The following is a 16878-nucleotide window of genomic DNA, read 5'->3' on the forward strand; positions in this document are numbered from 1 at the left end:
GCGAGTCGAGTGACAGGTAGGACGGAGCGCAGTTATCCTAGGTCTCGACATTGGCAATGCAGTGTGTGCTAGTGTCTTATATCCCTCTAGATATGAGCCAGCCAGTGATAACCATCCCACCGACGAGGACTGCGACTCACTGAATCCGGAGTTTAGGACTGAAACCGGTTAGGAAGAAAAGGGAAAGCTTCGAGAGAGCCAAAGACCACAACGCCGGCTTCCGGGGATTCAGGGCAGCATATAGAAACAGCATAAGGAGGTCTTCGGAAGGGGCGAGCATCCATTAGATATCATTTGGATATACAACCACTGCTGTAGTGGAACCCTAAACATGTCAAGAAAGGTCCACAGAACCGAAGTATGCGCCGACTGCAGTGCACCAGGTACGATGAAAACTGAAACAATGTGTTGTTTTAGTCTTTGATATGTGTGCTAGCTGGCGACATTTAGATGGGACGGCGGAGGCCTGTGCCCGCTGTCAAGTAGTACAATAAAACGGCGCAGGTTCACAGGCAGTTAGTTAGTCAGGCCTTTAAACAGAGTGAAATTTTCATTTTCAGTGCATGTGAATAAATGAAGTGACTAGAAAGTTACTTTGGTTTATTTGACAAGAACCATATTCTGTAGATGAATTTGAGTGTCGGATTTGTTTCGCCTACTTGACTTGCCAGCGCAGCTAGCTAAGCAACGTATAACGTTTGCTTTTATTTCTCGTGTTAACCGCCACATATATCTGGTAGCTAACTACGTACCTAGTTTGCTAACAAATGAGAAAGGGTGTCTAACTTGAATAGCTTGCTATCACATATGTCTGTAAAGTTGACTCTGTAGCCTCACGGGCTAACTAGCTAGCTGGCTAGGTAGCTAGTTACATTTGAAGACGACAGGCTAGCTAGTTTGGCATGTCTTCCTCCAGAGTACTTTTATGAATGTGACCAATTTCACGTTGTAATTTGTGTAACGTTAGATAGCTAGCTAGTGTGCTAACGTTTAGAGTCTAGAAGATTAGCTGAACGTTGTTACTTAGTTAGTTAGCTAGCTAGCTAGTTAAATGATCATAAAATAGTAGTTGAAGCTAGTTGGCTAGCTAGCTGCCTGCAACTAGCCAATGTTAGCAAGCAGTGCGGCGCAGAGTAGGGGCGTTGATAGTATATGTTGTGAATAGTGATTGAGTGAGTGCCTGTAATCTGGACCCCTGACCTGTCTAGACTGCTCCATCTGTAGGCATAAAACCTTTTTTTTAGCTTAATCCTTCATGTCATTTTTTAGTAGTTACTCATAAAATCATGAATACATTCTCCAACTCTGTTTTTCTACAACATTATTGTGCACCCACAACTCTGATGTGATGCCAATCTTGGCATCCTGGCCCTCCCTGCCCACATAGCCTTGGCCTTGCACATTTAACCCCACCTGCCCCAATGTTTTGGGGAGGAGGAGAGTTTGGGATGGGGGTTGGTTGGAGTGGGGTGCATGGCAGCTGCTCTCTCCTTCACAGCTGCTCTCCCTTCAGGAATGTGTTTCTGCTATCCCAGCTGATTGATGACACTCCTGACCATCACTCCTCTGCAGTTACCTGCGTTAGCCTGGCTTGCTTGTATACCTACTCTGTGTGTGCACTGTGCCGTTTCTTTTTCTTACTTACATTTTACTGTCAGCTTTCTGCTGCCTGGGCAGCCCGTCCCCTTCTGGGCAAAGGCAGCTCTGGAATAGCTACTGGACTCATGAACAACCTCCATATTTTGGAAGAAGTCATATAGCAACTATAGGCTATTAAATGTTGTTACTGCCAGTATGCTTGTAAGGCCTATTTGTTTTTCTATCATAATATGGTCAGTTTTATGGGCAGCACAGCATGTGGTAGAATGCTAGACTGAAGAGAGGGCTATAGCCTTCAGTAGTGTTGACTGTAGATATAGTGGTACAAGAGACTAGAGTGGCCCCATATGTGCTGTGTAGCCTAGGTCAGTGTCTGTGCGAGTGCATGCGTATGAAATCACATTAGGCGCTGCACACACTAAGTGGAAGGAAGTGTGGACATGGAGAGGAAGAGCAATGGGGTTGTTCTGTGAAGCATGAATTATGACGAGATTTAACGTTTAGTGTCAACGATTGGAATCTATACCAATGAAGAGTCCTGCTCCCCGCTCTTAACTTTTGATTTTGCGCTCTGCTTTGTCCTGTTCTGCCATGGGTACAAACCCAACAATTTTATTTATTTATTTAACCCTTATTTTTACGAGGTAAGTTGACTGAGAACACATTCTAATTTACAGTAATGACCTGAAGAATAGTTACAGAGGATGAATGAGCCAATTGTAAGCTGGGGATGATTAGGTGGCCATGATGGTATGAAGGCCAGATTGGGAATATAGGCAGGACACCAGGGTTAACACCCTCTACTCTTAAGATAAGTGCCATGGGATTTTTAGTGACCACAGAGAGTCAGGACACCCGTTTAACGTCCCATCCGAATGACAGCACCCTACAGGGCAATGTCCCCAATCACTGCCCTGGGGTATTGAGATATTTTTTTTAGACCAGAGGAAAGGGGACCTCCTACTGACCTTCCAACACCCCTTCCAGCAGCTTCTGGTCTCCCATCCAGGGACAACCCTGCTTAGCTTTATAAGCAAGCCAGCAGTGGGATGCAGGGTGGTATGCTGTTGGCTAAAGAGTTGCTGCTTTTCATAGATTATAATCTTTGAAAACAGTAGGCATGCTTTGTTGAGTATTGCCAATAGCTATTTGTTTCAGAATTGTCCCTCAAGAATAGATCTCTCTCTCTCTCTCGCTCTCTCTCTGCATGTATTCGCTCCTCCCCAGCCCAATCTGTAAGCTCGTAGGCCTACCAATTGAGAATAAATGCTCCATCTAGCTCCTGGGATAAAATAGGCCCTTTGCATGTCGTACACAGTTAGCTTAGCCTAATTGTAGCAGGATCCTGAGGGTGTAGACTAACCTTGCCCCGGCCAGACTTAATGACTAGACTGTGTGGCCCATGGTTCTGTCTGTGCCCACTGAACCCTGGACTTGTCTAGTATGATGATCTCATTACCACCTAAAGGCACAATTGGATGGTTCTGGAATTTATAAGGTCAGACTTGTATTTAGGCTATACAGTATGATGCTAATAATAAGTGTTTTGTTGATATGTATGGTCTCGAGAACTCCTCATTGTGAACTCCCACATGTCAGGCAAACTGTCAGTATATTCATCACTCTCACATTAGGCTATTTGATTATTTTAAATGTGTGCAGTAAACAATAATGTCAAATATTAGGCCTAACTGTATCACCGGTAAGAAACAGTAAAACAAAGCTATAGGCCTAACGATGAACCTGAGATGAAATAGCCTAAGTTGTACACACCTGACCCCCACCCATACCCTTCTCTCACTTTATGTCTTTCTCTGTGTTTTCAGATCCGGGCTGGACCAGCATCAACAGGGGCGTTCTGATCTGTGACGAGTGCTGCTCGGTGCACCGTAGCCTGGGACGCCACATCTCCATCGTCAAGCACCTGCGGCACAGCGGCTGGCCCCCTGCACTGCTGCAGGTACCTGGGGGGACAAGATAGGGGGCTGGGCATTGGGGATCATTACTGATGGGTGTACAAGTAGCCCAGTATTTGGCAAGCAGCTAAATGACAAGTAACCCAATTCAACCAATGTATTAGGCCTTTACCTGTTTATTATAGATTTCTAACATGTAAATCCATACGGATAAAAAACAGTTTATAAACTATATATAAATTAGGGCCAGGGACCTCACAATACGATATTACAATATTTAGGTGCCAATATGATATGTATTGCGATTCTCCCGATTTCTATATGTATTGCGATTCGATTGCGAATTGATGTCCCAAACATACTGCTCACTATATGTCTGCTGCAGAGAGACGAGTGAGCATGGAAGTGAACATGCTGTAAATATGTTGGCTCACTATTTAAAAAGATGATGGAGATCAAGCTATAGGATGAAAAATACAGGTCGTTTTGGCACATGCACAGCCAACAAACACTAGCTAACGCTACCTAGAAAAACTATTAAATACATTTTAAATAATGTTGCAATATTTAACAATCAATTGGTTTTTTTCCCTCCATCGCTAATATAACGTAAATGTTACCTGGCTGCTGGACAGAAAAGATTTGAGAAGACTTTTGTTAGGAACTGGATTTAAATGTATTCTTTTTTTTTTTTGTATTTTCGCTTTATTCAGACAGGAAGGAAATTAGTGGGGAGGGAGATGCAGAGAGTGGCTCTGGGGTCTGGATTCACACCCACGCTTGGTGGTGTATAGGTGCTGCAGGCGGTGACTTTACCCACTAGACCAGCCTTAGGCACTGGAAGAGGCTTTGATTTGCTCTACGAGGACATTCCACCCCAACATTAGATAATTTCATGTTAGGAATGTGTTGTCGTGTGTCTCATTAGTGTGTGTGTTTTAGATGGTGCAGACCCTGGCCAGTAATGGGGCTAACTCGATTTGGGAGCACTCCCTGCTTGACCCAGCACAGGTGCAGAGCGGCCGCAGGAAACCCAACCCACAGGACAAAGTCCAGTAAGTTTATTTTTTATTTCACAACATATATTTTCACGATACGTCAGATGAGAACCAATTGTCATTTACATTGATGACCTGGGTGGGGACATTCCCCGCTGACGTATAGTCTCTGTTTGTGGAACTCACTCTCCCCCACCAAGATCTCAAGAGATTCTTTTCACTCGGTCAATTGTTATAGTCCGATCAGGCTAATAAGCTTATGTGTTAGATGCAGCTCAGCCTTTGCTCATTAACTAGTATCAGACTATTATGGGATCAGAGAGGATTTTCCCCTCAGCATCTCATGCTGCAATAATTCATACATACAGCTGATGAGGGCCTCCCGAGTGGTCTAAGGCACTGCATCGCAGTGCAAGCTGTGCCACGAGAGATTCTGGGTTCGAGTCCAGCCTCTGTCGCAGCCGGCCACGACCGGGAGACCCATGGGGCGGCGCACAATTGGCCCAGCGTTGTCCGGGTTAGGGGACGGTTTGGTCGCCAGGGATGTCGTTGTCCCATTCGCGCACTAGCGACTCCTGTGGTGGTCGCAAGGTCTATGGCGTTTCCTCCGACACATTGGTGCGGCTGGCTTCCGGGTTCAGCGGGCATTGTGTCAAGAAGCAGTGCGGCTTGGTTGGGTTGGTTGGGTTGTTCAGAGGATGCACGACTCTCGACCTTCGCCTCTCCCGAGTCCATATGGGAGTTGCAGCGATGGGACAAGACTGTAACTACCAATTGGATACCATGAAAAAGGGTTAAAAAATCCATACAGCTGATGTCTTACCTTATGTCTTACACAGCCCCACCAAGTCCGAGTTCATCCGCTCCAAGTACCAGATGCTATCCTTCGTCCACAAGCTGCCGTGCCGTGATGACGACGGTGTTACCACCAAGGATCTCAGTAAGGTGAGGCCCGCCCCCTCAGGTCAGGGGTCAGAGGTTGACGTCCTTCACAGGCTGGGCTCATCCACTCAAGGCCATGGCTGGTGGGCCGGGGTGCCTCCCACTGAGGCCACACACACACACACACACAGAGCCTGCCTTTCTTCTTCTCTCCCCTGTAGGCAGGAAGGAAGCACCTTAATGACACCACAGGAATAACTAATGGAAGCCGCTGTGTGGAGCCACTAATGAGGGCATTCACAGGGTCTCTCGCTCTCTTTCTGTCTCAGCAACTGCACTCCAGTGTGAGGACAGGGAGTCTGGAGACATGTCTACGGCTGCTGTCCCTGGGAGCACAGGCCAACTTCTTCCACCCGGTGAGACCCATACCACCCCCACCCTGCCACCCCCGGTTACTACAAATTACCCACTTTCTCATCACTCACCCTCCCATCCCCTGTTACTGCAAATTACCCACTTTCTCACCACTCACCCTCCCACCCCCTGTTACTGCATATTGACCACTTTCTCACCACTCACCCTCCTAGCCCCTGTTACTGCAAATTACCCACTTTCTCACCACTCACCCTCCTAGCCCCTATTACTGTAAATTACCCACTTTCTCACCACTCACCCTCCTAGCCCCTGTTACTGCAAATTACCCACTTTCTCACCACTCACCCTCCTAGCCCCTATTACTGCAAATTACCCACTTTCTCACCACTCACCCTCCTAGCCCCTGTTACTGTAAATTACCCACTTTCTCACCACTCACCCTCCTAGCCCCTATTACTGCAAATTACCCACTTTCTCACCACTCACCCTCCTAGCCCCTATTACTGCAAATTACCCACTTTCTCACCACTCACCCTCCTAGCCCCTGTTACTGTAAATTACCCACTTTCTCACCACTCACCCTCCTAGCCCCTGTTACTGTAAATTACCCACTTTCTCACCACTCACCCTCCTAGCCCCTGTTACTGTAAATTACCCACTTTCTCACCACTCACCCTCCTAGCCCCTGTTACTGTAAATTACCCACTTTCTCACCACTCACCCTCCTAGCCCCTGTTACTGTAAATTACCCACTTTCTCACCACTCACCCTCCTAGCCCCTGTTACTGTAAATTACCCACTTTCTCACCACTCACCCTCCTAGCCCCTGTTACTGTAAATTACCCACTTTCTCACCACTCACCCTCCTAGCCCCTGTTACTGTAAATTACCCACTTTCTCACCACTCACCCTCCTAGCCCCTGTTACTGTAAATTACCCACTTTCTCACCACTCACCCTCCTAGCCCCTGTTACTGTAAATTACCCACTTTCTCACCACTCACCCTCCCACCCCCTGTTACTGCATATTGACCACTTTCTCACCACTCACCCTCCTACCCCCTATTACTGCAAATTACACACTTTCTCACCACACTCACAACTTCCCTATAGAGCATCGGTCCAATCTGTCTATGCTGTGTCCATGCTCCCTAATTTGAAGTTATGATGTGTGTGTGTGTGTGTGTGTGCGGTTGTCCTCTCAGGAGAAGGGCACCACTCCACTCCATGTGGCAGCCAAGGCAGGCCAGGTTCTGCAGGCAGAGCTACTGGTCGTGTACGGAGCCGACCCCGGAGCCCTGGACATCAACGGACGCACACCCATGGACTACGCCAGGTAGGCTACACCAGGGGTATATTCATTAGTGTACACTGTTCCAAAACATGTTCCAAAGGAAAACAAGGGTCTGTTATTGGACAAGTTCAGGTAGTCCCTTCCCGTTTTGCCCTGTTTGCTTTTGTTACTAGTGAATACAACCCTGGCTCACTCTTTTTAAACATAGTATTCATACACATACAGTTTTGTGTGTGACTCTATCATAAGGTATTCAGTTTGTTTGTTATTTTTTTCTGCCTTATTGTGTCAGTAAGCTGTGTCATATACAGTTATAGGATCTGATCGTTGTACTGTGTGTGTGGCAGGCAAGCGGGCCAGGTGGAGCTGGCAGAGCGGCTGGTTGAGTGTCAGTACGAGCTCACAGACAGGCTGGCTTTCTACCTGTGTGGCCGACGCCCTGGTAGGTGACCTTTTTACCCCTGCCAAGGACCTTACAGAGGGCTCCGAGTTGAAGCGATAATCAGCAACCAAGTCATTGAGATCTCGCTTGGTGGGTGTATCCTTCAAACAGCTAGCATGACAGCAGTTTTGTTGTTCGCTAATGCCAGAGCTTGCTAACAAGAGCCCTCTCCCTAAATTTGCATAATATTGGGACATTTTCAATTCTGGTCACGAGTTCTCTCCTCGCCGACCGCTAAGTCGCTGTGTGTCTCTTTGTGTCTCCTTCCATTGAACATGACTGGTTGATAGTTCGCTGATTATCGCTCCAAGTATGGACCCACTGTTAGGCTTAACTAGTAGGGCGGTTTTCCACCCAATGACTGTTTTGCACTATACAATGATTTCACTCCGTTGTACTCTATCCTGTAGATCACAAGAATGGGCATTATATCATTCCTCAGATGGCTGACAGGTAAGTGTCAAAGGGTTGTGTTCAGGGTCTGAATGGGTGGGAGGGTGTGGGGACTATATTTAGAAATCTGCATGTTAGGTTGATATTTATTATAAACTGGGTGGTTCGAGCCCTGAATGCTGATTGGCTGACAGCCGTGGTATATCAGACCGTATACCACGGGTATGACATAATATTTATTTTTAATGCTATAATTACACTGGTAACCAGTTTATAGTAGCAGTAAGGCAGTTCAGGGGGTTTGTGATATATGGCAAATATACCACGGCTAAGGGCTGTATTCAGGCACTCTGCGTTGCATCGTGCACAAGACCCTTAGCCGTGGTATATTGGCCATAGGCCACACCCCCTCTGGTCTTATTGCTCAAGTATACATAGGGTGTTTTTTCAGGCACGGATTAAGGCTAATTCTGGACTAAAACTTATTTTCAAATGAGATTCTCTATTGAGCATTTTTGTCTTTGACGTGACATGATATCCTGGCAATGCCTTTGATTTTCTGGACTCTACAATGAAATGTTATGAATACCATGTAATATTCTGGCATAAGTGAAGTGGCTAGGTGTATTGCAGTGTTTTGACCAGTAGGTTGTGCCCTGTCGTTAGTCAGTCTGTACTGCTAGATGGGAGAGGAAGGCCCCTATTACACTGATGCAGACTGCATGTCTGTCTGCTGAGCTACAACAGACTTCTACAACACTGCTATTACTGTACTGTACTATACTCTGTACTATACTGTACTATACTCTGTGGAGAACTCGTGGGCGGTATTCACAAAGCGTCTGAGTAGCTGATCTAGGATCAGTTTTACCTTCGATAATAATTCAGCTGGTTATATAGACAGACGGGGACCTGATCCTACATCAGCACCCCTACTCTGAGAGACTTTGTGAATATGGGCCCTGGTGTTGATATGGAGTGTATCCCCCCCCCCTCCCTCTCTCTCTCTTACTTTCCACCTGTCTCTTTCTTGTCTCGCTCACTCGTTTTCTGTTCTCTCCATCTTTGCTGCGCTTGTGGAGGCAGAGCTCGCCCTAAGTGCCCGACACAGAGGTATCTCTCTCTTTTCTCTTACTCACTCACTCACTCAACACCCCCCCCCCCGTCTTTTCCCCCCCGTCTTTTATCCCATGCGCTCATCATCTTCTCGCTGTTGTTAGGGAAGGAGGGAGGGATTCCTGTCATATTTTGTCTGCCTTTTTTATTTTTTATATATTAGCATTACTTTTATGATGTCTTGATTCAATAAACATTGACGGGAGCCCTTTTGCTTTTAAATGTTAGGTTGGCTACCGTATCTAGACAACCAGTACTCATTGTCGATCATACAAGTACAAGGCCTGTAGTTTTGAATGTCGCCAAACTGAAATGGAAGGAGCTACAGGTAACTGCCAAAAATAAAGGAAACACCATCGCCAAGTGTCTTCGTATGGCGTTGTGCCACCACAAGCCAGAACAGCTTCAATGCACTGTGGCATGGATAAGGGGTAGGTAACCCTGGTTCTGTTGTTCATTTACCTGACCTGGAAGACCAGGTGTGTTGAAATTTGGCAATCAACGAACTGATCAATTAGCTTAGTTGGTTCGGTGTGGTGCCTATTTGGAACAAACTCCAGCAGTAACTGCAGATCTCCTGGGACAGAGTTGTCTACCCCCTGGCATAGATTCTACAAGTGTCTGCAACTCTATTGGAGGGATGTGACACCATTCTGCCCCAAGAAATTCCCCAAATGTTGGTGTTTTGTTGATAGAAAGGTGGAAAACGCGGCCTCGGGCTCCGCTTCAGAATCTCCCATAAGTGTTCAAATGGGTTGAGATCTGGTGACAGGCGGCCATGGCATCTGGTTTACATCGTTTTCATGCTCATCTAACCATTCGGTGACCACAATGTGCCCTGTGGGATGGGGGCATTGTCATCCTACAGGCGCATAGCCATGGTAGCCAAAATAATGGCCTGCCCAGCATTTTTATACATGACCCTCAGCATGATGGGATGTTAATTGCTTCATTAACTCAGGAATCACACTTTGCATCCCTAAGTGTTTCCATGATTTTGGCAGTTACCTGTATATGTCACCTGATTATGTGCCATGGCCCTCGCTCCATGACCGAACACCCCTCTTGTCTCACCCCTCCCACCCACCACCCTGAGAAAACCCCCAGTTCCATGTCCTCCACCTCACTTACCTTTCTGTCCTCTCTTCTTTCTCTCCTCACCCCTCTCTCTCTCTGTTGGTGTCTGTGGTTGTTTCATTGTGGCATTTTGTCTCTGTGTCTCTGCGTAGCCTGGACCTCTCAGAACTGGCCAAGGCAGCTAAGAAGAAGCTCCAAGCGGTGAGTAGTGCTGGGTGGTCAAAGGGTAGGGGTCATGGGTTAGACTTCCTGGTAGACTTCCTGGTTCATGGTGTTCATTATGACACGCAAGGGAAAACATTTTGAAACGTTTTCAAAGGAAAACAAAAACGAGGTATCCTCCCTGTTTTTTTCTTTCCATTTGGTGCCTAATGCAAACGACCCAGAAAATGAGCTAATCTGATAATAAACTGAAGCAGTGAGCCATGTCTGTATCAGTGACTCTAATTGTCTATGACAGAGGACTATGACTTTCTCCATTTCCTGTGTATGGTATAATCAATTCTCCTTTGGCCCAGGCAGTAAAAGGACAGAGCCTTTTAGTGTAGTGCTACTGTTTGTGTTGACAGTATTGCTGTACATGGTTGTCCTATTATTTTAACCATGTGTGTGTGTGTGTTTTATATATATTTTTCCCTCGTTGGTATTTGCTGTTTTGGCGTGCATTGCTTATTTTTGTCTTGGTCTTGTGTACACTGTCTGCGTCCCGTACATTTCCTGTGTGTGACAGCTGAACAATCGATTGTTTGAGGAGCTGGCCATGGACGTGTATGACGAAGTGGACCGCAGGGAGAACGATGCAGGTGAGACACCCCCCCCCTCCTCTTCTTCTCCCTCTCCTGTGTAACCCATCCCCTGCTTCTCTCCCTCTCCTGTGTAACCCATCCCCTGCTTCTCTCCCTCTCCTGTGTAACCCATCCCCTGCTTCTCTCCCTCTCCTGTGTAACCCATCCCCTGCTTCTCTCCCTCTCCTGTATAACCCATCCCCTGCTTCTCTCCATCTCCTGTGTAACCCATCCCCTGCTTCTCTCCCTCTCCTGTGTAACCCATCCCCTGCTTCTCTCCCTCTCCTGTGTAACCCATCCCCTGCTTCTCTCCCTCTCCTGTATAACCCATCCCCTGCTTCTCTCCATCTCCTGTGTAACCCATCCCCTGCTTCTCTCCCTCTCCTGTGTAACCCATCCCCTGCTTCTCTCCATCTCCTGTGTAACCCATCCCCTGCTTCTCTCCCTCTCCTGTGTAACCCATCCCCTGCTTCTCCCTCTCCTGTGTAACCCATCCCCTGCTTCTCTCCATCTCCTGTGTAACCCATCCCCTGCTTCTCTCTCTCTCTCCTGTGTAACCCATCCCCTGCTTCTCTCTCTCTCTCCTGTGTAACCCATCTCCTGCTTCTCCCTCTCCTGTGTAACCCATCCCCTGCTTCTCTCCATCTCCTGTGTAACCCATCCCCTGCTTCTCTCCCTCTCCTGTGTAACCCATCCCCTGCTTCTCTCCATCTCCTGTGTAACCCATCCCCTGCTTCTCTCTCTCCTGTGTAACCCATCCCCTGCTTCTCCCTTCCCCTGCTTCTCTCCCTCTCCTATGTAACCCATCCCCTGCTTCTCCCTCTCCTGTGTAACCCATCCCCTGCTTCTCCCTCTCCTGTGTAACCCATCCCCTGCTTCTCTCCCTCTCCTGTGTAACCCATCCCCTGCTTCTCCCTCTCCTGTGTAACCCATCCCCTGCTTCTCCCTCTCCTGTGTAACCCATCCCCTGCTTCTCCCTCTCCTGTGTAACCCATCCCCTGCTTCTCTCCCTCTCCTGTGTAACCCATCCCCTGCTTCTCTCCCTCTCCTGTGTAACCCATCCCCTGCTTCTCTCCATCTCCTGTGTAACCCATCCCCTGCTTCTCCCTCACCTGTGTAACCCATCCCCTGCTTCTCCCTCTCCTGTGTAACCCATCCCCTGCTTCTCCCTCTCCTGTGTAACCCATCCCCTGCTTCTCTCCCTCTCCTGTGTAACCCATCCCCTGCTTCTCTCCCTCTCCTGTGTAACCCATCCCCTGCTTCCCCCTCTCCTGTGTAACCCATCCCCTGCTTCTCCCTCTCCTGTGTAACCCATCCCCTGCTTCTCCCTCTCCTGTGTAACCCATCCCCTGCTTCTCTCCCTCTCCTGTGTAACCCATCCCCTGCTTCTCCCCCTCTCCTGTGTAACCCATCCCCTGCTTCTCCCCCTCTCCTGTGTAACCCATCCCCTGCTTCTCCCTCTCCTGTGTAACCCATCCCCTGCTTCTCTCCCTCTCCTGTGTAACCCATCCCCTGCTTCTCCTCCACCTCTCTCCATCCTGCTCCTCTTTCTGTCTTTGCCTTTTTGAGTCATGCAATCTGTTTGGGCCACTCTGGGGTCCACGTCCCAAATAGCATCCTATTCCCTATATAGTGTACTACTTTTCACCAATCCCCGATAAAAAAAGTTGTGCACTATAAAGGGAATAGGGTGTTAATGTGGGACGTAGCCCCTAGTGTAGGCTGTTTCCCCGGGGAAGGAGTCACTGTTTAGAAAGGAAACCTAAAAAAACCGCATAAACAAAGTCTGTAAAAGGGCACTGGGTGAGGTCTAAGAGAGAGGGGAGAGAGAGAGAGAGAGAGAGCGAGGCAATTTAGAGGGACGGAGAGAGCGCGTTGGTGAGCAAAGTGCCTCAGGAATCCTGGAGTCTCTCTCTTTCATTCTCCTCGCTCTCTCTCTCTCGGAAGCAGGAGCAGTCGCAGACTGCGTTGTCTGACAGAGACTCTCCGCAGGTAAGCAGGATGGGGTAGAGACCGAGAGCCGGACACGCTCAAGCACACACTCACAGCTCTAAGTATAGCAGGACATTCTCGGAGGAGTGAATGTGTGTAAGTCTGGAACTGTTCTGTGGTCTGTTCCAGTGGAGCTGTGCACTGTGTGTATGTGTGGGCGGCAGGCAGGGTGTGTTGCTGTGCGTGTTCCAACTTCCAGCTGAAATGACCTTGTTTCTCTCTCACTCGCACATCAGTGTATAATATCTCTCTCTTTCTGTCCTTCCTCCCCCTTTCCCCAGTGTGGCTGACGACTCAGAACCACAGCACTCTGGTGACGGAGCGCAGCGCGGTGCCCTTCCTGCCTGTCAACCCCGAATACTCAGCCACACGCAACCAGGTACCACCACCACCACCACTACTGCTATCAGACACACGCGCGCAAAAACAACGTTGGATGACTGCCAGCAAATGCTTGAATATCTTCGTATGTATCCTTCTCCAACCTCTGCGTAGGCTTAGTGATGACAGCAGGCTGAAGACGATGCTAGACACTGACACAGGCAGGCAGTAGAAGGGACTATGGAGAAGTCCTCCGAGAGCACGACAGATTTTAAAACGGGAACAAAAGAGGAGAACAGAAGGGCGAGAGAGAGAGAGAGAGAGAGAGAGAGATGAAAGATCACATTCTATTAATAGTTTTGTGGCTGCACCGGGATGTCTGAGCTTCTGCACTGGCCAGTGGGATGTAGAGACGGCGAGAGAGACATTTTCCAGCTGTGGGTGAGGGGAAACGAAAGGGGCTGTGTGTGATCGTGGGTCCTCCCTCAGTTGGCTAGCTCGTTAGTGTAAACATAGGCCTTAACACATCAGCACCCTCACCACAGTGAGCTCCGCAGCTAGGATTGGATTGAATAGGGTTGGAGCCATCTGACTGGTCAGCGGTAGTGTTTATGTTTCATGCAAGAGAGACTGGGAGAGAGAATACACACACACACGACAGTGTGCTCACGGTCGGACCGTGTTTAGAATTGAAACCACATGGATACGAAGCCTGCATTTTTGTCCCCTTATGCAAACACAAAAGTGAATTGCTAGGTGCAATGTTTAGTGTGTGTGTTACTATGATCAACTGTAGCCCCTATGACTGTGTTTTTCCACCCCACATGACCAGTGACCACAGCAATACCAGAGACTGTGGCTTCAATTAGTGTTTTCTTTAATAATTCACCAAAAAATGTCTGAATACATTTTTCTCCTGTAAACCTACGTCTCTGCATAGGAGGGTTTTTCAGTACTCAAGAATGAATGCGTGTGTCCCCTGCCTATTTTTCTCTTTCAGGGTAGACAGAAGTTAGCCCGTTTCAACGCTCGTGAGTTCGCAACGCTCATCATCGACATCCTGAGTGACGCCAAGAGGAGGCAACAGGGGAAAGGCCTGAGCAGCCCTACCGGTGAGAGAGGGAGAGGTGTGGAGGAGGAGGGGAGGGGAGCAGAGGGGAGAGGTGTGGAGAAGGAGGGGAGGAGGGAGGGGAGGGTGGAGGGGGAGGGGAGGGTGGGAGGTGTGGAGGAGGAGGGGGAGGGGAGCAGAGGGGAGAGGTGTGGGAGGAGGGGAGGGGAGGAGGAGGGGAGAGGTGTGGGAGGAGGGGAGGGGAGCAGAGGGGAGAGGTGTGGAGGAGGAGGAGAGGACTGAGGAGGGGAGGGGAGCAGAGGGGAGAGTTGTGGAGGAGGAGAGGACTGAGGAAGGGAGGGGAGCAGAGGGGAGAGTTGTGGAGGAGAGGACTGAGGAAGGGAGGGGAGCAGAGGGGAGAGGTGTGGAGGAGGAGGAGAGGACTGAGGAGGGGAAAGGAGAAGGCAGGGACTGAGGCCAGTTCAAACAAGGTCTTTTATGAATTAAGTATGCTCTGGAATTTAGGCTGTTTTGGCACACTTCAGTCAATCCATCCATTGTGATGTATGAGTGAAAAGGAGAAGTTACTGAGATGTATTTTAAATGTCGGGGTTGCCTGGTTGTGTTATGGTTAAGTTGTCACTAGTTAAATTGAGCTGTAGTTTTTCCTGATTTTTTTTTTTTCTTCTGTGGCTTAATCTCAAAACGTCTTTCTTCACTTCCTCACATCCTGTCTCCTCGCCTCCTTCTCAACCGTATTCAAGGAAAAGGTCCAAGTTTCATCCCCTCGCACTTTCTTCTCCAATGCATTTTCGGAAGGAATCAAGGAAAGACGAATTGAGATTGAGCCAGGGCCTATGTTGTTGCTCTGATCCATCCCTTTTAGACTCTAGTCTGGACCTGGGGGCCGACGACGACCAGCATGACTACGACAGTGTAGCATCGGATGAGGACACGGACAGCGAGCTGACCACTCAGAACAACAACAACACGCAGCGCAACAACCGGGCCAAGGTGAGGAGAGAAGGGCACAGAAGGACTGCAGGGTTGTGTTCATTAAGCATCAAACGGAAGCAAACATGTCCAAATGAGGAGGGACCTACCTGAATTTGTCCAATGGGAAACATTTTTCACCGGTTTGCACTAATGAATACACTGTGTTCACTAGGCACCAAGCAGCCTGAAGCATAGTGAAAGGGGGAGGTACTATTCGGAACTGACCTAATAGGAAGCTCTTGTTTTCTTTTTCCATTGCAAACCGTTGTGCTATTTCTTTCTCTGCAGGCCAACATTAGAGTACCAGAGAACAGCCAAAGTATTCCCCTTAAACCCAGTAAATAGATGGATAAAATGTGTACTGAGAGAAATGGAGGTGGAGCAAAGTGACCAGGAAGTGGTCCTATGCTCCCAGCCCTGCTTTGAGTTAAGGGTCCATGCGTATCAAGCGTCTCAAAATAGGAGTGCTAGGATCAGGTCCCCCCCTGTCCATGTAGTCATGTTGATTGTGATCTAAAAAGGCAAAACTGATCGTAAATCAGCACATAGTTCTTCTTTGCTTCTTCTAGTGATTGCAGTGTTATCCCCAGCAGCCAGCAGTATCTTCCTCCCCGCCTGTCCCAGCATGCCTTGCGGGAGTGGCAGTGCTGCTGCTGCCACATACTTCCACAGTGACATCACAGCTATTCTGGGTCTTCAATCAGAGGAGCATTGTTCTTCAAGCAGGGGAGGAGAGGGAGTGGGAGAGGGGGCGGGTGAGAGAGGGAGGGAAGAAGGGGTGGGTAAGAGGAGAGGCGGGGGAAGGGTAATGGGAGGGAGGGGGGGGGGTGAGAGGGGGTGGGTGAGTGGAGAGGGGGTGGGTGGGAGAGGGAGGGGGTGGGTGAGTGGAGAGGAGGGGGTGGGTGAGTGGAGGGGAGGGGGTGGGTGAGTGGAGAGGGAGGGGGCGGTTGAGGGGTGGGGGGCGGCTGAGAGGTGGAGAGGGGTGGGTGAGAGGGAGGAGGGGGTGGGTGAGAGGAGAGGTGGGAGGGGGCGGGTGAGAGGTGGAGAGGAGGGGAGAGGGGGGGCTGAGAGGTGGAGAGAGGTGGGAGGGGGCTGAGAGGTGGAGAGGGCGGCTGAGAGGTGGGAGGGGCGGCTGAGAGGTGGAGAGGGGCGGCTGAGAGGTGGAGAGGGGGGCTGGAGGTGGGGGCGGGTGAGAGGTGGAGAGGGGGCGGCTGAGAGGTGGAGAGGGGGCGGCTGAGAGGTGGAGAGGGGCGGCTGAGAGGTGGAGAGGGGGCGGCTGAGAGGTGGAGAGGGGGCGGCTGAGAGGTGGAGAGGGGCGGCTGAGAGGTGGAGAGGGGCGGCTGAGAGGTGGAGAGGGGCGGCTGAGAGATGGAGAGGGGCGGCTGAGAGGGGGGTGGAAACCCTGTTAAAACACGCTCCCACAGCCACAGGACGTGGTGGAAAAGCTGCTGTAAAATGAGAATTTCATGTTCACTGTGTGAAGAAGCTCTGTTCTGGTGTCATACAGACAGAAGCTCTGTGCTTCTCAGATATTGTAGAGCTGTGAATGGTGAAGGCTGTTCAAAGTCATTTCCAGTTAAGAGATTTCTCAAATATGGTTTCAATGTTGATTGTGAAAAGATTGTTATTTTAAGCTGTGCTCAAA

At 49.2% G+C, this 16878-nt stretch overlaps 1 protein-coding gene across 1 annotated transcript in view; it reads left to right on the top strand.

Annotated features, from left to right (window-relative positions):
- The window catches only part of LOC135546199 (ARF GTPase-activating protein GIT1-like), a 26178-nt gene continuing 9300 nt past the window's right edge, over positions 1-16878 (top strand). Inside the window, 14 exon segments of the mRNA XM_064974429.1 lie at positions 1-383; positions 3426-3559; positions 4458-4570; positions 5353-5458; positions 5725-5811; positions 6975-7105; positions 7411-7505; positions 7916-7958; positions 8985-9011; positions 10244-10292; positions 10822-10894; positions 13150-13247; positions 14190-14301; positions 15124-15251. Coding sequence (XP_064830501.1) covers positions 332-383; positions 3426-3559; positions 4458-4570; positions 5353-5458; positions 5725-5811; positions 6975-7105; positions 7411-7505; positions 7916-7958; positions 8985-9011; positions 10244-10292; positions 10822-10894; positions 13150-13247; positions 14190-14301; positions 15124-15251 — 1248 coding nt within the window. The 5' untranslated portion in view covers positions 1-331.

The sequence above is a fragment of the Oncorhynchus masou genome, chromosome 9 (assembly GCF_036934945.1).
Source record: "Oncorhynchus masou masou isolate Uvic2021 chromosome 9, UVic_Omas_1.1, whole genome shotgun sequence".
Lineage (NCBI taxonomy): Eukaryota > Metazoa > Chordata > Actinopteri > Salmoniformes > Salmonidae > Oncorhynchus > Oncorhynchus masou.